Source organism: Lissotriton vulgaris, chromosome 7, assembly GCF_964263255.1.
Source record: "Lissotriton vulgaris chromosome 7, aLisVul1.2, whole genome shotgun sequence".
Taxonomy (NCBI): domain Eukaryota; kingdom Metazoa; phylum Chordata; class Amphibia; order Caudata; family Salamandridae; genus Lissotriton; species Lissotriton vulgaris.
In genome coordinates, this window is record NC_141695.1 from 634,231,274 (window position 1) to 634,251,249 (window position 19,976).

Here is a 19,976-nt window from a genome sequence, read left to right on the forward strand (position 1 = left end):
CCCATCCGTACTCGGCCGCAGTGCCGCCTCTGGAGGTAGGAGTCCCGCAGGGCTCGATCCTGAGCCCTGCTCTATTTAATATCTATATGGCCCCACTGGCGGCGCTGGCTGAATCCCATGGCGCCCAGATTGTTTCGTATGCCGATGGCACTCAGCTTCTCTTTACCTGTGACATGCATATCGATTTCAACGGAGAGACCATTATGAGCTGTCTTGGAGAAGTTTTTAGTTGGTTCCAACTGAACAACCTTAAGTGCAATTCAGATAAGTCTGAGGTGCTCTTTTTCGGCTGTCCTCCCGATCCCAGCTGGAAGTCTTGGTGGCCGGAGGCCATGTTTCCACCTTCCGTCGCCTCCTCTGCGGCCAAGAATCTGGGAGTGAAGGTGGACAATGGTCTCACTTTTAAGCCACAGATCCTTGGCTTAGTGGGTCAGTGCTTTGGGCTCTTAAAAATGCTCAGGAAGTTTCTACCACTATTATTCTTAGCCCACAGGAGAATTATTGTCCAGGCGCTGATAGGTTCGCGTTTGGACTATGCCAATGTGTTATATCTGGGCCTTCCTGAATACCTTCTGTCCCATCTGCAAATTGTGCAAAATTATGCGGCACGAGCAATTTTCGGTCTTCATCGAAGATCCAGCGCGACAGTCCTTTAAAAGGCCCTCCATTGGCTTCCGGTTCGTAAACGCTTCATTTTTAAAACGCTAACTTTAGCTTTCAAAGCTCTCTATGGCTCTCTATGTTAATCAGATCGCCAGTGTATGATATTGGATTAACTGATTTTATGCCTACGCCCTATTCTTTTCAGTTGTATTTTTATACTGTACTGCTGCTATAATCTTAGGTTGATTTTGATCATGTACTGTATCCCATATCATCAGAAAATCATTAAAAATATTTTTTCAAGTAAAAATAATAAGGCCATCGGTGCCGTTAGCCAGAAAATTATTGACCCTGTTATTTGAATTCATCATATTTGAGGACTAGATATAGCCTCTATCACACAGTTTTTAATACTTTCCAATCAATCGTCTATAACTGTTATTCCTTGTATATGTGCGGCTGGTGCATTTTGACACTTGTAGCAGATGACAGATCTGTCTTTAATAGGGCGTACCATAACATGAAAGTCAGCACCCATAATTAGGTTCATACTCGCCATCGTGGAAATCAATCTGTGTAAAATCGTTCTTTCTCTTCATTTGAGCAATATATTGAGAACAGGGTAAACGATGACACCCACCAGTACTCCTTTAAGACTCATAAGTCTCCACTCCCTGTCGTGGTACTTGCCCCCGAATTGAAAGGGAAAATTCTGTTTAAGTATCAAGTTTGCACTTTTGTTTTGCGCGGACCTAAGGGGAGACAATTTGTAGCAGCTTGCAACAGCAATTTTTTAGGCCATGTTCAGTCGTCCTATTGTACATAGCAGTTAGTTTAGAGAACATCTCTGCTGTAAGTAGTTTGATTTCCGGGTCCCGTTTGTAGTTAACTAGCTGGGGCTGGACCCGTTTCCTAGTTGCTTGATTATATTCGGGCCGTGGTATTGGTTCTGTTGTAAGTTTGGGAGCCTGCTTTTAGAACCATGTTCTTAGTACTTGGTGTGTTTTGGGACTGCAGTTATTAGCATATTTTGTGTTGCAGTGGATTCAAGACGAGCTTCAAAAATCGGAAGAGAAGATAAAAAAGGCGGTGGCTTGAAAGAAGATAAAAAGAACACCGGTAGTCGAGAAAAAGGAGCAATGAAGCCTCCAGGGAAAGATCGATCTTCAGAGAAAGAGGTAGATTGTTGAACCTAACGGATTTGTACAAGGTTTAAAACATCCTGACTTCTTTGTCTATGTCTATGATTCGAACTCTGAATTCTATAAATAGGGAATAAGAGATTACAGGTGGGGGGCGCGGGAGAACACAAATGACGTGGAATTAAGAGATTTAAAAAGGAGTGGATCTATGGAAGCGGGTGAGGCTTGTGATGTGAGAGGGAAGGGGTAAGGGATGTGCATGATGAGTAGGCTTTGCTATAGTTGCAATAATAGAGCCGGAGAGTGAGCAGGATAAACTGCTTGGCCCAGAGCTGACCCAGGAGAGTATATTAGAAAAATAAGATGAGAGTAGGAGGATATTGGTGGATGTAGTGGCTGTAATAGGCCGAGAACGGAAAACTGGGACATGGAAGAGGCCCTGCCAGCAGTCCCATGATGGAGTTGAAGAGGAAGTAAAGAGACTAAATAGACGATCCCAGAGATGGGGAGGCAGTGGGTTAAAAAATAATGTAGAAACGTATTTGCTACGTGATCACGTACGTGATGGAGCTGGAAGTGGTGGAGCAGAGAAGGCTGAAGATGGTGACGGAAAGAAGGTCCAAGATTTGGCCCAATAGATGCCGAGACGTGGGTAGAAGAGCAAACGGGAAATGGAGCAAAGAAAGCTTGAGATGGGGAGAGACGTTACACTGGTTGCTTGCCTTGACACTTTCTGGTTGCTTCTGTCTGAATTTCCCCACCTTCTTTATATTCCTGTTTGTTTATTTTCCTCTGCACGTACCTTGTCCTCTCCCTTTTTACAATTCACTCTGCATGTTTTTTCTTCTACTGTCTCACAATTCTTCTGTCTACCCGTCACCTTCCTAGCTTTTCTCCTGGATGAATGGGTGGATGAATGGCTGTTCATCTGTCACTGTCCGCATACCTCCTTCTTATCTTATCTTATCTTAATAGAAATTTAAAAAGTGCACGATCACCCAGAGGTTTCGTGGCGCTAATCAGGCAGAAGTCAAACCGAGGGGAGTTACTCAAGAGCTTGCTCATATAGCCAAGTTCTTCCAAATGTTTCTCCTGGGCCATTTCTCTGCTTCAGCCGTACACGCTATATGTCTTGATCAGTTTTTACCCATTTGTTTATCTCCCTGTTTGCCTAAACCCCTCTCCTTTGTTGCTGTGCTTTAATCTGTCTGCTGATAGCATCATTCCACCGTTTATCTTGCTTCTTTGTCTATCAAGGATCGTCCTGTGAGCAGGAAGACAAAAGGAAAGGAAGACAAGAGAGGGGTTAGGATATCCCGGGATTTGAAAGACCTGACCGCCTCCACAGTCAGTCTGGATCGCCTAGCCCCGGAGCACAAAATGCAGCATCCGGATCCAGCAGTGCAGGCCGAGTACCAGGAAAAACTCTACACTCAGGTCAGTTTTCCCACTATATCCCAAAAATATTCTAACCTACTCACTCCTCACACACCCACCGCAGTTCCAGAAATAATTTACACAAACTCTTTCACACAAACAATTACTCTCTTTATTTTTTTAAAAAGGTTTGGGATGTATTACTTTCCCTGAGACTCAAAACCAAGATAAGAGAGGGAATGCCACAGATTTAACAATTCTAGAACAGCCAAGTTCTGATGGATACATCTGCCTGTGGATTCCTCACCTTTTGAAATGTGCAGCATTCCACAGAAAACTTTTCTCCTTCGCTCTCCCACGTCGACAAGGACGTCACAATGGAATGGCTCAGCACGCGGAGCCAAAATGTCCTCGTCGGTGTGCTGACATCAGTTCCCTTTTTACCGTGCCGTTGGCGAAACAGTTGTTCCAAGGGCTCTCCATTTCTGGGAGTTTCTTTGTTGCGAGTCGTAGTGTCTTTGTAGCATTAACTATGGCTACTCAGAGAAAATCTGTTTTCAAGCCATGCAAGGAATGTAGGGACCAGATGTCTATCACTGACCACCATGAAGACTGTTTATGATGTCTCTCATTTGACCACTACATTGAGGACTGTTCCTCATGCCCGTGCATGAATCCCAAAGTGCTGAAGGAGAGGGAGGCCAAATTATTCATGGCCAAGGTCAAGTCCTGTTACAAATCGCCGACTCCACATACTTCAAGGTCGTTGAAGTAGCACAAGAAAAAGCGATGCCATGTGTCTCGGTGCCGTTTGTCGACGGACCCAGTGTCAATGTACTCAGTTCCCAGGCATCATCAGAAAGATGAAATCTCTCCATCTCCTTCTCCTGAGGCGACTCCAGCCTGTCTCCAGTCCAAAAGCTGTAACTCCATTGGCTCCAAGAGAATCAACGCCACCACAGTTGCCAAAGCTATTCTCTCCACCTCTAGATCCAGGGTCTATGGCTCCACAGCCAGCACCGAATGTGCTGCCTCCTCGAGCGGCTTCAGAGCCTGCAGTGCCAGATCTGATGTATCCTACCTTTCTGACTCTGGGAACGGATCCGTTGCATTTTTTATAAGCAATATTTGGCTTCTTCGCCAGAGCGGCAAACCCTACTGGTGCGTCTGTTGTCCCTATGGGTCCACTGACATTTTCCCTGGGAGGTTTGCCTCCTCATTTCCCTAAGACACCTCTTATGCCTTTTTGTGCTCATGTCTCCAGTGAGTTGGCCTTTTTTCAACGCCAAGATTTTCAATGCCGTTACAATCTCTGGAGGTGTGAGTGCCACTGGTTGGATCGTCCCCGGATCCGTCTGGTTCTGAACTGGCGCCAACTCACCATCGACTGGCATAGACTACTGTTCCGGGAAACTTCCCTTCAACACGGATACCAAACTAACCGCGCCACATTTGGTGCCCCCAACGCCTGTTCCGAGGATGAGGTCTCAAAGAGAGGCACATAGAGTATTAGAAGAGGAAGACTATGAGGAAGAGCATGAAGAGCCTGAGGAAGGGGAGATTGTGGATCCTGCTTAGGATTTTGAAGGTTTGCAGGAGGCTAGTGGCCTGGATACCTCTCCTGAAGGGAGCTCTCATCTCCAAAAGGTCTCCCAATGATGGAGGTGACATCTTATCACACCGTGATTCAGAAGGCAGTGGATCTGCTGGAATTGCTGCTTCCTAAGCCAGAATTAAAATCTAACATCTTGACAGAGGTGCTACATTATCCTTCTTCTATCTAGGAGTCTTTACCGCTGAGCCTGTCACCAGGCTGGGTCGCCCCCACGCACTGCTGCCAGTGGATGTGGAAAGCACTCATCAAGGCTGGATATGAAGTCAAATCTTCACTCCCATGCATGTATATATAACGCAGAAATCGCCCGGTGTCACTCGTGCGGAGTCTTATCTGCTTTTTAGACACAGTCTGAAGTAATTGTGACCAGTATGAATTTTAAACAGGTCAGTAAACAGTCATTTGTCCTGCAGCGCCTAGGATTCTGGCGAAGTGGAATCACAAACACGTCCCGTCTGAAATGAAGCATGGAGTGACACCGGGCGATTTCTGCGTTATATATACATGCATGGGAGTGAAGATTTGACTTCATATCCAGCCTTGATGAGTGCTTTCCACATCCACTAGTTAAGGCATTAGGATACTGTGATCCACCTACGTTTTCACTGCGTGAAACTGTGATTGCGATTTGCGAGCAGATTACAATATTTCTATACAGATCAGCACTGATAATGGTCCTGAGGATGGTTTCATCAAATCATTATTAAGAAACCGAAACGTCGACAATACATCTCATCCCCCTCTTTGTTTTACTCAATGTGTTTTGGGATAGGTGTTTTTTAGGTTCTGTTGAGTCACTTAGCAATTTATTTATATGTGTACCCACAGTCCTAAAATATTATTTGTTTATTTATCTGTATATGAAGTTGATTTAATGAACTATTTGATAAAAACCTTTTCGTATACACCTTGTGTCTTTGTTTATATGTTATATGTTGATAATATAAATTGATCAGTTTTGATTAATTCACCCCAAGGATGATCCATTGATCCTTTCTAGAATAATTTCAACTAACAAATATAGACTGAATAAGTCCCTTGAAGGCAATTTTACCCTTCTACTAAACAGATGCAGCCAGGTCCTGTATTAGTTATATTTACCACACGCCAGGCTGTGAAACTACGTGTTACAGTCAGTGGAGGCTGGAGCAAAAACAGATGCAGGGCTCGGCTGAACCGCCCGGCCCAGGCCCAAAACAAAAATAATGTTGTTGCCGCCTATTTGAGATACCGGCACTTGGAGCACGCACACTGGCTACTTAAATGCACAACTCCTTGGTGTGAGGCGCCTTGCAGGAGTCACAATCAATTAATCCATGCATCACTGCGTCGGACCAGGCAGCCTCTGTCCACGTGGGACCGACTAAGAAGGCTGAGAGGCACCAGCGCAGATCTCAGTTGCTGCCTTTTAACCAATATTACAGAATCAGACTGACTGTAAAAGGAAGCATTTACAACAATACAATCAGAATTCACACACATCTGTTAGCTCGGCCGGACTGTGCTTACATGACTTCAGCATCGCGATGGGAAGCATTAGAATCTGTAGGGACTACTGATATTTCATGAAGAAAAAAACACAGAATTTGTAAATGTTGATTATCTTAACCTCTGCAGAAGAGGGGGCTGTGCCTATCAACCCTTCAAATTCCAGATCACCTAAAAACCTTCAGCAGAGCCACCTGTTTAAAAAGTAAATGCTTACTGTAAAAAACAAAATAATAATGACTTCACTATTGTTGAATGGTGCACAACAGCAGCATAAACTTTGCACCCTTTTTACTCTATGCCCGTGCTATAATGATAAATGAGTTGTATGCTCAGTCTGATTTGTTTACAGTGAGGCAGGTAATATGTAGATACCTATTGTGATATTAAATATATCGACTTTGAAACAACAGCAAGATTAGTTGGAACTGCCACCTACGGGTTAAACACAGATCTCTGTTGCAAGCACCTAACCTGCTGTGCTACCTCACTAGCTTCCAGGACTGCTCATCCAACAGAGAGCCAAGGCTCATATCAGCATCCAACCAATCCCAGCAATCAGGGGAGCTATAAAACAGAACCCAAAGCAAACAGAGATCAGGCCTGTGCTTATAGTTAAACATGTTTCTATCACTATACATTTTCTCAAGAAATGTTGGCCAAAGCCTGGACATTTGAAGTACCCAGGTAGTGTATCAATTCTGAACCAGGTTTTTATAATCTGAGAGGCAAGAAATTCAACCACCTAACAGTAAAGCATTAAACTGTATTTTCACCTCTGTGAGTATTGCTTTTATGCACTTATCTTGCCTTTTTCTGATGTATATAATAGTGGTTCATAATAACAAGTCCATTAGTCTGTGCAGAGAAAATCAAGATTTAATGTATTACAAGCAGTTGGCAGCTGTAACAGACCGAACGTTAAAAGGTAATTCGACATAAATGAAAATTATTTTAAAAAGGAATCCTGGCTACACCCTTGTAATGTGTGCACTTAAATTGTTGCACTAGAGGACGCTGTAAAGCCGGTGAAGATAATGGGGTTAGAAGAACTTCATTGGCGACGATGCATAAGCACTCAATTTCATTGAATAAATCGCGCCCTGGGTATGTTTACCAACAGACCAACAAGCATCTGCCTGCAGGACCCAACCGACTCCTGCGGAGTTAGAAATTTACTAAACAGAGCTGTGATAGCCGGTCTGAGCACAGATCATTTCTACAACTATGAAACTGGTGTTAATCTCACAGAGGCAGCAGCCCCAAAACACAGAACAAAGATCTAATCTAGGGGACAGCAGGATCTGGCTCAGGCGAAATACTTTCCTTTTATCTTTCAAGCACACATTAACACGGGTTAGTGTTGGATTAACGGTTTCTGTGTTTTTCTGATGGCAGTAGTTCAAATTGTAGCTGGCATTTTAGGACACAGTAATCTTCTGTGTGTTAGTAAATTTGGTACCTGTTTCATTAACATAACATTTATGATTTTAACAAAATGGAGCGTTATTTCCTGTGAGTGTTAAACGATTAATCTAACATAGAGGGCTGCAATCGCTTTCTTCAAAAGCTCGTTAAAACATTGCTTTTTAAGCGCTTAAGAAGGATGAGTCCATGTCACTGGAATTCCATTTAACCCTGGATTTTCATTTTACACACTGGTGCCGCTACGAGTCCTGCAGCACGCACCAGAGGCAGTCAGATCCAGGCCTGCCATGTATCATACATCAGACGTGACAATAACGCATTTTAGTGTGGTGTTCCACATCACCGCACTGAAATGCATTGTCACGCTGCTAGCGTGCCGGCTCTGCCCAACGCAGACTTGCATGCCCCGGCGCTGCCGCCAACAGGCTCAGAAACAGTGAAGGATCTCGTTCACTTTTGCCTACTACAATGTATCCTGCTGGGCTGCATTAAAATTCCAGCCGTCACAGTCATTACTTACAACCAGGCCTGAAGTCACCCCCGGCCGAGGCAGTCCTGTGCCCAATACTGCATAGCTGCCAAGGTTTCAAATTGCTATGTGTGACATTTTCATAATTTCAGTGTAATTATGAGTGACATTTCAATGACTATGAGTGACACTTTCTCACAAGCCAAATGAAGCTATGATGGCCGGGGAAACAAATAAATATCTGAAATTACACCCATTTGAGCAACAAGAAACACCGCAAAAAATCTGAAAAATGCATCAAAGCACCAGAAATCATTGCCAGCCTATGGCCCCCTACCTGTCAGCAATCAATCAGGAGAACATCAGAACTCCAGGGCCATGTGACGTAGGTCCCCCAGCCCAACAGGAAGGATGTGTGAGGCTCCAACATGAACAAGACAAGTTACACAGGGATCCAGGTATCTCAGCTGCCTGTCACAGAGTCAGTGAGCAGACTCACAGGCAGACAGGCTGAGCACCATTCTCCATTATCCTCATAGGCTGAGGCCGGCGCAATAATCTCCCATACAACATAGCCAAAACTCTTGGAACCTGTTAAAATTACCCCCATGTAGTTTTGAGAAATAAACGGCATACTTAAGGTGGCCAGAATGTAAACACACACGCTTGTAACAGCCTGGGCCTCTACAAGCAGCTACGCATGCTGCCATGCCAATGCAGAACTTCTGAGTGAATTTAACACGTTATGACAGGCCTGGAACCCCACTGGCTGCAGGCAGCAGTTAATCACGGGGCTGCCATATGGAGAGTAAATGAACATATAATGTGCCTTGGCAATGAAAAAATGGCAGAAATGAAAACTGGTGACGCTTTAGCAGGCAAGGAAGCCTGTTTGTTATCATAGTAACAAAGTACAGCGGCTTAGTCTAATTCTATGTTTCATATTCAAATGTTGGCGCCCATTTGTAAGAATTATTCTGTGAAACATCTCCTCAGAGGTCTCCTCCACGTCCAGCAAACTGAACGATCTCACCCATCCACCAAGAAATATCTCACCCTCCACTCAGATAATGTAATCAACTGTGAGACCTCCCTTGCTACACAGCCTCTGTATCTGACACCAGCTTTTTCTTATGTAAATCCATAATTCGATGACACCTTCATAACCGCATAGCGTTCACCTCTCCTCAGAGGCCACTAGTGTTAACACACTTTCTATGTGTGCCCCTGCTGTATTCTAACCCCTTATCACACAGATCTCACCTTAGACCTCCTGTGTTACTGCCACACATTAAATATGTTGTCACGTATTCTGAGTCATCCTCAAATCTAGCTCTTTTATAACGACATCATACAGATCCCCTCAGTAAACTCCGGTGATGCCCACTGTCTTTGCATGTCATTGTGTAGCTGCTTCCTAATACACATACCGTGCACACTACCTAAGCCCATTCGTGCTGCCCCACAGCTTGTATGTGCCCCTGTTACCTGCTTCGTGACCAAACGTCATGCAGATCTCCTAAGAAACATCCTTTATTATCAATCATTCTTTACACGGTCTCCTAAAATATTATAGCAAATCTTACAAGTGTTATCCTATATAATTCAACTTCCCTTTGTAGTATGCACATATTCAAAAGGGCTCCACAGCGCTGTGGGGAACGATAAATAGCAGATGTAAAGCAAAGAGACTGAAGTCTCAGGCAGTGTGGACAAGGCAAAAACATAACACACTTTTCACAGTTCTATAAAGGAGGGTAGCTTTGTCTTACTCCTACCGGAAACCAGAACGAAATTCTGCAAAGTAAGATCCTAGCTTAAAGATTCTGCAGCTGAAGATTGCGTTATTAAAACAGCCGAGAATCAGATGAGCGCAGTGGTTCAAATACCAGATTGGGTATTTCTATAGATACCCCAGATAAGGACCTTAAACGAGACTGGCTCTAATATCGAGACAGTGATTTTTTCCAGAAAAGGAAATAAACAAATAACTCTGGGATAGCCCATTATCAGTCGAATTGTATGCTGTGAATGCCTTGGAAGTGCTCAAGTATTCTTTTGACTGGGCAAAAATACAGTGCAATCCCATATATCAATATAGACCCGGTGAGAGTAGCTAGTGCGATGTGACAACCTTCTTCGCCCAAGCAGGGGGCAATGACTGGTAATCTGTCCGAGATTGAAGTGTTTTGGGGCTTCATAAGAGATGATCAGGTAAGATATTACACTCCACCAACTCTGTGACTTTGACTTACCAACTGTTGCCGTGCAACTCACTCACTCCCTGCCTCGGCAATTGAATTGGTGGGGGATGCATGAGCTACAGTACATACAAATTAGACATAGTTCTATTTATATGCAGCTGAGGTTAGGCAACAAGGTGTACCTATTAATCAGTGAGAATAAAAAGTTGATATATGGATAGAATGGATGAAGTCTGTTTAGTATCCACTTTGATTGGAGCAAGGGATACCATTTGTGTTAAGGCTAGCATGAGCTGGATAACATTAAGAGTCAGTGGCAAAACTCAAAGAATTGAACTATAAATCTCTTCCATCAAGAAAAATAAAACAAAAAAACCCAAAAGCAAAGACACACAAGTGGTGTTCTCATGCTATACGACTCTGAAATGCCTTTATTCCCTCAATCAGACTTTCATGCTTCCTCCTAACATTCTGTGGAGAGATGCAAAATCATGGGCCAGATGTACGACCCTAAGTTGCATGCGCAAATGGGTTAGCGACCCGTTTGCACATCCAAAAAATGAATAGGACTATGTTCAATTCCTATTTAGTGAGTCGTAATTTATTTGAAACTCGCTAAATAGGAACTGCAACTTGGTATTAGGAAGGGCGTTCCTTTCTAATAGCGACTCTCTACCCCATGTATGAATGTTTTGCGACTGCAATTGCGGCCGCAAAACCCTTGCAATTTATCGCCCTCTTCAAGAGGGTGGTAACACACTTACAAATGGGAAGGGGCCCTCAAGGGACCCCTTTAATTTTGCAAATGCAGGGGAAAATATTTTTTTAGGGGCAGGCAGTGGTTCCAGGGACCACTACCTGTCCTTAAGAAATTAAATGAAAACTTTTTTTTTGTTTTTTTTAAATGCATCCCATCTTCCTTTAAGGAAAACGGGCTGCATTAAAAAAAACAGCTTTATTTAAAAGCAGTCCAAGACATGGAGCTGTGCTGAGCCCAGCAGGCCACTATCCCTGGGATTGCCAGCCATTCCCAATGGGGTTGCATGAGGCATGCAAATTGCGATCCCATTGGGAATCGCAAATAGTGTCTCAGATACTGATGTACATGGCATTTTGTGAGTCGCAAACTGCGACTCGCAATGAAGCGCAATTTGCGAGTCTCAAATTGTCATGGTCGTACATCTAGCCCCATGTCTCTTGAGGCAGCACCTACCTGGAATTCCAGTGAACATGTACCTACCTAATGAGGCCCAGTCTTTATATATGTTGAAAATTAGTACGAAGCAACACAAATAGGTGCCTCCATTCACAACCTCAGAGTCACAGTAACTGCCGTAACTGGACAATGAGAGTGGAATGTTCCAAGTCCACTAGGGAATAGGGGAATAGGAAAATGGGCCAAGTGATGTTACAACAATATTTATCATATAACAGCTCACAGTAAAGAGAACAGAAAAAGGCAATAAATATATGAGCGGTTAATGGACAACAACAATTACATAATAAAGGAAATCACAACAATATACTCTATGAATATATGCACCAAAAATTGTGCTGTTTGAATAACGTTGTGCCACTGAAGCACCTGCATAAGCTTTTAGTTGCTCTGGGCACATATTTCAGCTTGGCAGTAGGACCCAAAGCAGGCCTGTTTCAGAAGTATTTTCTCTAGGATGGTACATCTTGAGCAAAATATGTACCAACTGTTGCCGCGCAACTCACTCACTCCCTACCTCGGCAATTGAATTTGTGGGGTCGGAGGTCATATTTACTGCAGCCGAGACATGCTGTAATCCTCGTGTTTCCTGATCTCAAGCCACTGGAGAGGCACGTTCGTGAACCCAGTCTACCGAAGCAGGCTGCACGCCTCTGCAGGCTCGGCTCTTTAGCAGACACAGGGCCTGCACTGAACGGCTAACTGCTGTTCGGGAAGTGGTACGCACACTGTAGTTGCATTCACGTGACCTCCACCACGTCACGTGAATGCCGTGCCGGCTGGCCCGCAGGCTTTGTACTGCGCTCAGTACATACGAGTCACCCTGCTGCTCACTGCTGCTGCAGCAATGAGCAGTGACTCGTATTTACTGAGCGCAGTACAAAAAACGCGCCGCCCAGGAACAAAACCGGCCCCCAGACCAAAAACCGGCCCCCGGACCAAAAACCGGCCCCCACCCCTGGCAGCCTACCGGGGGATTGCCCGGTGCCCGGCCTTGCCAGTCCGGCCCTGGGTCTCAATACTACTAGTTTGCGGTTCTTCCATTTGGCCTTACTGCCGCACCATGAGTCTTCACAAATGTGATGGCAGTGGTGGGGGCACATCTCAGAAGGTCGGGGTTCCTGTTTCCTCCTATCTAGACGACTGGCTGCTCAAAGCGAAGTCACCAGAGAAGATGTTGCATCATTGGCAAGTAACAACACAACTGTTGTTCAACTTGGGGTTTTCAATAAATGTACCCAAATCTCACCTAGTGCCCTCTCAGCGCAACCTGTTCATAGGTGCAGCACTGAATACTACTGTGAGTAGTGGCTTCCCACCTCTATAGATGACTGAAGACATCCAGGCTCTGATTCCACTTTCTGAGAATGGAGCGGCTGTTCCAGTCCTGAAGGTCTTGCACCTGCTTGGTCTGTTTGCTTCCTGCATACTGGTGGTCAACCATGCATGCTGGCATATGAGGGCCCACCAGTGGTGCCTCTGCAGGCAGTGGTTTCAACACAACAGAGATCTTGAAGTGGTGGTCAGGATCTCCATAGACTTCAGCAGGGCGGTTATGGTAGAGTGTTGCAGGCAACTTGTCTCAAGGGAAGCGTTTCAACTACCTTCTCCGGAGGCCAAGAGTGATAATGAATACCTGCACTCTTGGTTGGGGGATCTGGAGGTCAAAGGTCTTTGTTCTCCAGAGGAAAGATTGTTATGCATTAGTCTTCTGGAATTGCAGGCGATGCTTTTGGCTCTCAAGGCCTTTCTTCCCTCCCTTTGCGGTTAGTTGTTTCAGATCCTGACGGACAACACTGCCAAGATGTGGTACATCAACAAACAGGGAGGACCTGATTTACCTGTTAGTCATGGTAAGTTGATTGTTCATGAGGATTCAAAGATTTCTAGCTGAGCTTGAGGAAGCTGAGGTGAAGCTCAACAACTCAGGCCACTCAAAGAAATGAGATCATGTATTGGTCATCTTTGCAAACAACAGTATCTCTGTTTAATTGCTGTTAAATTGGAACTAGACAATCAAAGGGGTTGGTTGAGATATAGAAACTATTATTTGGGTATTATCGACATATGAGAATAAATCACAGCCAAAAGATCGTATATAGTTTGTTAAAGGAGATGGGTAAACATTGAAGAAGGTGGTGTTGAGTGGCAATTACTGAGGGGCAGCACAAAAGATAGTGTTGGATGAAGATGAAAGTGAGGCAGAGAGACAACCAGAGTTCTGTCCGATTAGAAGGAGCAAAGTCATTTGGGTGCTTTAAAGCAAATGCCCAAATCATGAATTTTAGAGAAGAGTAATGAATGAGATATTGTGTTGATAGTTTCCGAAAAGTCAAGCAGGATAACAATGGCAGATCCTCCTTGGTCTAAAATAAGGCAGAGATTGTTAGTAACTTCCAGTAGAGCAGATTCTGTACTTTCTTTAACCCGAAAAGCTCATTGTTCTCTAAATAGTGGAGAGAGAGGGCGAGGGAGAGGAAGAGGGCTGGACCAGATGGGGATTTCTTGAGGAAGGGAAGTACACGTTCACGCTTCCATTGATTAGAAAGTTGTCTAAAATAATGGATAAGTTGCATTGGTTAGTCAGAACCGTTGCAATTACATTTATGCCCAGGGCAAGAATGCTGGGTGTGCAGGGATCTGAAGATGAGCCTAATTTATAGAGGAAAGTGTTTTTGGTTGTCCTCCTTCGTAAATGCATCAAATGTATCCATGCAAGCGCCATAAAATGCACAGGACTGGTGGTTAAAACAAATGAATGGAGGAACAATCATGCAGAAGATCATAATTTTTAGCTTGTGCATTGCACAGTCTCTGTGATGGGGCAAAAACTGGCTTCAGATGTAGGTTGAAAAGTTGATGTGTGAAGATCTAGGACTAATCCCGAGGATGCTCGCAAAATACAATCTCGACTGTCTCTCTCATTCTCTCTTTTTTTTAAATTGATTTTATTGAATTTTCAAAGACAAAAACATAAGAATAAAGACAAAAAGCAATACATATCTGAAAGGAATAGACAAAACAATAAACAAAAAAAAGGCAAATGCATATCACCAATATCATCACTCTTGGATCAAATAAACAATACTGATAAAGAGGGGATGGGGGGGGGCAATGAGCATACAGGTAGGGCAAAACGTCTTAGGGTGTAAAGCGATTCGGGGGGAGGGGGTGAGAAGGCAAGATGGCACATAGTTGTAATGGGGAGCAGATTGTAGCATTGGCCACTTACAGCCAGATAAGGGGGGGTCAGCAACAACAGGCAACACCCAACAGCTCACGCATGGGATGAAAACAACCTTTGTCAGCGATTAGTCTTCGGAAGCATCAGGATCAGTCATTTGGCGTGCATTATATTGAGCATAAAGACCCCAGAAACTCTTGAGGCGATTACTCGGTGGTCTCATCTAATTGTAAACCTCTGATTAAGTATGACAATATAATATATCTCGCTACCCTTTCAACAGGGTGGGCAATGGTCCTCTCAGCCATCTCATCGCCAGTCTGCGCTTGGCTAAGAGGAGGGCTAAAGCAACCAATGTACGCATTCCCTTTTTAAGACTTTTAGTGTATCCTAGCAAAGCTAACAAGGGGTCAGGGGATAAGGGTGAACCAACAATATCACTGAGTTTATGAAAGATAGAAGCCCAATACTGCGCTACTGGGAAGCAGAGCCAAGCCAGATGATAAAAACCCGCCCGGGGGGCGTCACACCTCTCACAGCTGTCAAATTCCCGTAATCCAAACCGGCACAGGCGCAATGGGGAATGATACACCCTATTCAGAAACTTTAAAGGGACAAGGCGATGTCTACCATCTATTGAAATTTGGCGAGTAACTGTGCAACAGAAGAACCAGACGTCGTCAGAGATAGGGGGTTGATGTCAGATTGCCTCTCATTTTCACTCACACACACACACACCCAGAGCCACACACACACACACAGAGCCACACACACATACACACACACCCAGAGCCACACACACACACACACACACCTAGAGCCACACACACATCCAGAGCCTCAAAATGTGTGTGACTAGACACGAGGTTGCTGCATAACACAGTCCTGATGAAGCACAACAAAAAAAGCTAAAACCTTGGACAGAGGGCTACAGGCTTAGAAGTGTCACACGCAGAGGATGAAGCGAAGAGAAGATCAAAAAGCTTCAACCATATCCTAATGTCATGCACACAAAGGCAGACAGAAGTGTAATAGAGACCATTTGTAGGCAATGGACGTTCATGAGATCGCAGAAGCTATAGAAAATAAGGGCTGTTGAATGTGAAGAGAATTACAGTAGGTCACCACAGAGCTGTGCCTACAACTTGAGTTTGTGCCCAGAAAAGCAGTTCAAAGGAGGAAGAACTGGGGCTCAGGAATGCAGGGTCAAGAGTTCTAAACACACAAAGCTATTGAGGCTTTCATCAAGTTACAGGAACCCCCATCCATACACCACTGCCAAACACAGAAAAGCAGCTAATAGAAGGTAGAACTGGTGGCAGATGGATTATGGGTCAAGAGCTCGGACAGGGCTTTCAGTGAGGCAATTCTGGTGCATTCATATCCCATCAAGCATAGGAAAGCAGCTGAGCGCAGGTGCAGCCCGGTGACAGGTGACGAAACCCTTTGCAAACTTGGAAGAACAGGGCTTACAGCAGATCTCCACAGCTTTCTTGACGCCCACACAAGGAAGAGTTGTTAAAAGCACATGGGCCTCAAGAGCTTATGACACCTCTGGGTATAAGCTTTTCAACAGATCACAGGCGTTTCAATTCAAACAGGTGGATTTCATGGTAAAGAGATAGACACTCCAGCGCTCTTGACACATTAAAAGGGCGAGGCCTACTGTGTACGGACTGGCCAACTATTCACCAGAGGGCTGCACATGTGTTCTGATGAAATGCTGCAAGCATGTAGAGCCCAGGCTGGCTATAGGATGCCATCTCAGGAGCTGCAGATGCTTAGGAAGACTCGGTTTAGAGTGCATAAGCACCTAAAAAGAGCCTAGAAACTGGCAAGTCAGTCCCAAAGCTTTAATCACCTAGAACAAATAAGAATCCAGCTTGTCACTCAACAGATTTTCCCATGCTCTCCCTACCGACACAGAGTGCCACTATAGCACAAAACCGGTGGCTCAGACTGAGGGGCGATCAACACCTAGAGGGTGGGACTTACAACTGGTCACTGGACTCTTTTTACAAAGTCACGCACAGAAGAGTAAACAGAAACATTGGCACATATAACCAGCTTTCTGGGACTACTTGTCTTCCAGTCTACACAGCATGAGACCCAGCAATTAAGGCTTTGCTCTTCCCATTATAGCACGACCAAATCCGATTTGCAAATAGTTGTTTTCAGTCTGGAGTGGCATAGTAAACAATAAATGATTAACTGGGATGTGGACACAGTAAATGACCAGTAGCTGAGATCAAAGCATTCGACCCATCACTTTTTTCGATTTACTATATGAGACACCATAAGTGTGACTGGTCTGACCAGGAGAGGGGTGCATGCTCCATGTGCCACAGGACTCAAACTAAACCCCATTGAAGAGAGCCAGTGCTGCAGCAGTCTGGGATTGCTGGTGACCACGTATTTGGGGGAGGGGGGGACTTGGCCTGGTAGTTCAGGTCGGACTGTTTTTACTAGAATAAGACCAAGTTAGACCTGTGCATGGCCAGCCTCTGTTTGGAGCAATAGATGGTAAAAACACAATTAATTGGAAATGGTAATTGCCAGTGGCTAGTTTTAATTCTAGTGTGCCAGCAACCGTTTTTTTTTCTGTGGCATGTTAGCTCCTCTCCAGTGATTACCTTTCTTGGAGCTAGCACATTCTGTTTATTCTATTCGCACTATAACCCAAAACCGAAAAGCCACTACCCCGAGATCCAGCCGACCAATCTGCGCCATGCAGGAGTTTTACTCCAGGAAATATACTTTTCTCCGATAAATACGAACGTAACCCACATCACCAACAATCTCACACCTGGGATGCCAGACTCCCGCTCCTACTTTAGTGCAGCCGATAACTATATAACGACTTTTTTATGAGCAGTGCTCGATGGAGGTTTGGGTCTACACTCATCACTGTGGATCCTGGGGGTTTCCAACAGCTCTTTGTCTTACACACTTTGGAATTAACAGTCATGTTTAAACCGCCAGCCAGTCGCTGCAGAAATAAATAAAAAAGTTCTAGGCACCAAGCGTAACAAGAAATCGAAAAAACATTCAGCAAAAACATATAAAAAGATATATGCATGCGAAAAAAAACCCTAGGTACGTATGCTGCTTGACCAACCTGGGAAGCGTGCTCGACCTGTGATCAAGTGGTAAAGGGCTGTTTTTCACAAAGTAAACACTGTATATTTCCTCATTTCACAACTCCCCACAGTGAAGTATTGCAGCCACTGCTCACAAGCATCCATTTGCGTAAGGAGAGCGGCCTGCCCACCCCGGAGGTCACCACCGCAGCCTGCTCTCCTGCGCGCTGGGAGAAAGGGGGCCTTAAAGGGGGCCTGGAATCAGTGGGGGAGTCTGGGGGCATGGGTGGTTCCACTAGCTCTGAATATCTGGCATTCCTCAGACCCTTTCAGCTGCGAGGGTGTGAGAAGAGGCGTCCTGCGGGGTATTAACATACAATCCACAGCATGGCCCGTGGGAAAATGGGAGGGGGGGGATCAGATAAGAGGGGAGGGACAGGGACACAGAGCAATCAAATGACAGGCTTGATCAAGCGATGATACTGGACGGGTGGGCATTATGCAATGTGGCTGGATGTCACTGGGAGCGATCGACAGGAGGCGGGCAATCCGGGAACAGAGGACAACAGCAACGAGACACGCAAAGACGTAAATAAACAAAATGCTGCTTACCTGTAAAGGAGAGGACTGAAATCGCGCAACCCACCCCTGCAAAACACACTTCCAAAATGGCCAAAACATCACAGGAAAAAAAAGAACATTCGCCCAACGCTGCATGACGCTTTAAAAGGGGCGGAGAGGGAAAAAATCGCCGGAACGCCCACGAATCGCCTCAGACAATGACGGACAGATCTCTCTTCCAATGGCTAGCCTCCATTTATGGAGCTAGCCAATGGAAGAGAGAGGCAAGACAAAGTCACATACTGTTCCAACATAAGATTTCGCCTGCGCGTACGCTGCTACACAGCGGACGCCAGGCGAAACCTAAAAAGCAGCAAACAGGCGTTGAGACAACAGAATCTCAGATAGAGAAGACATATTTTCTGGTGGATACGAATGATCCCAGCAGTAGTGAGTCTGCTATGAAACCAATGCGTGAAGCTGCACCCCTGTAGGTTCCCCCGAAGGGTGCGGGAACAATTGATGATAAGACTGCCAATGATGCAAAGGGATATTTTATAAATAATTGGGTCTGTACTCCCTGGAGTAGAACAGATGTTATGGCCGTAAGGCTGCCTTGACTGATCCCTGGAGAAATCCTGCCGCTTTCTATGAGGAGGTCTGGAAGGAGGCATTAGTTCTTGTACTATGGCATTGGCAGATATAGATATGTTCTTTGGGCTTTTTTTGCCCCCTGATATGTGGAGAACGATACGCAAAATCAATGACGCTGAGGCAATTGGTGACACTTGGGTAAAATTTGAAGAAATAGATCCAGATAGGTTACCTGCCCACAAACCCCAACAGGAGATATTCGATCTTCCTAAAGCTATTGTAACTACATTGAAGACTCTCATACCCCCTAAGAAAACAGATTGCACTCTGTTAGCATCTTGTAAACAGAAAAAAGATTAATCAGTCTCTGATTTCTTTTCAAGGTTCGAGGAGACATTTCATGATTTTAGTGGCCAGTCCCTGGCCGATGACACGGGCAAACATTTGTTTTTCGACAAATTTGTTGCTAATATGTTACCAGAAATATCTAATTGCCTTAAAGTGAGTGAAAGTTCATGAACTATTTCCTCTCTAGTTTCCCTTTTGACAATGGCACAATATTATGAGTGACAGGAACTCGAAGGGAAGGGAGGATTAAAAGGTTAAGGGTGGATGTAGTTGGCGGAGTACAACTACACAGAATTCTGCGGAATTGATCAAAAGCTCAGTGAATTCCACTCTGCAACTCCATTCCGCCTCACCACAATTAATAAAAGAGAAACCTCACACACTCTTGTAAAAAACAACAACTAACTCTATTATTGTGTGATAAAATGCATATAATCATCTCACAAAAGTGCAAATGAAAATACAGCCAGCAGTGAGAGAGGGGATGATTTTGATGTCCTCACTAACCTAGGGAGAGAACCAAGCAGATGCCTTGAACACAAAGAGCACATCATGCTGACTGATTGGTGGGGGTCCCATCCTCCTAGGACCACCCCAAGCACAGTTATGGGCAAAAAATACAATCCCAACCAAAGGCCCTGCAAAGCATTATGGGACAATATTCTAG

At 44.7% G+C, this 19,976-nt stretch overlaps 1 protein-coding gene across 4 annotated transcripts in view; it reads left to right on the forward strand.

Moving 5' to 3' along the window:
- Positions 1 to 19,976, forward strand: part of MYCBPAP (MYCBP associated protein) — a 1,064,843-nt gene that overhangs the window by 1,007,795 nt on the left and 37,072 nt on the right. For all 4 annotated transcript variants that reach the window (XM_086930831.1, XM_086930830.1, XM_086930829.1 and 1 more), the window contains exons 17-18: positions 1,645 to 1,781; positions 3,003 to 3,182. In XM_086930831.1, the coding sequence (XP_086786957.1) occupies positions 1,645 to 1,781; positions 3,003 to 3,182 (317 nt within the window). The remainder of the gene's footprint in view (positions 1 to 1,644; positions 1,782 to 3,002; positions 3,183 to 19,976) is intronic.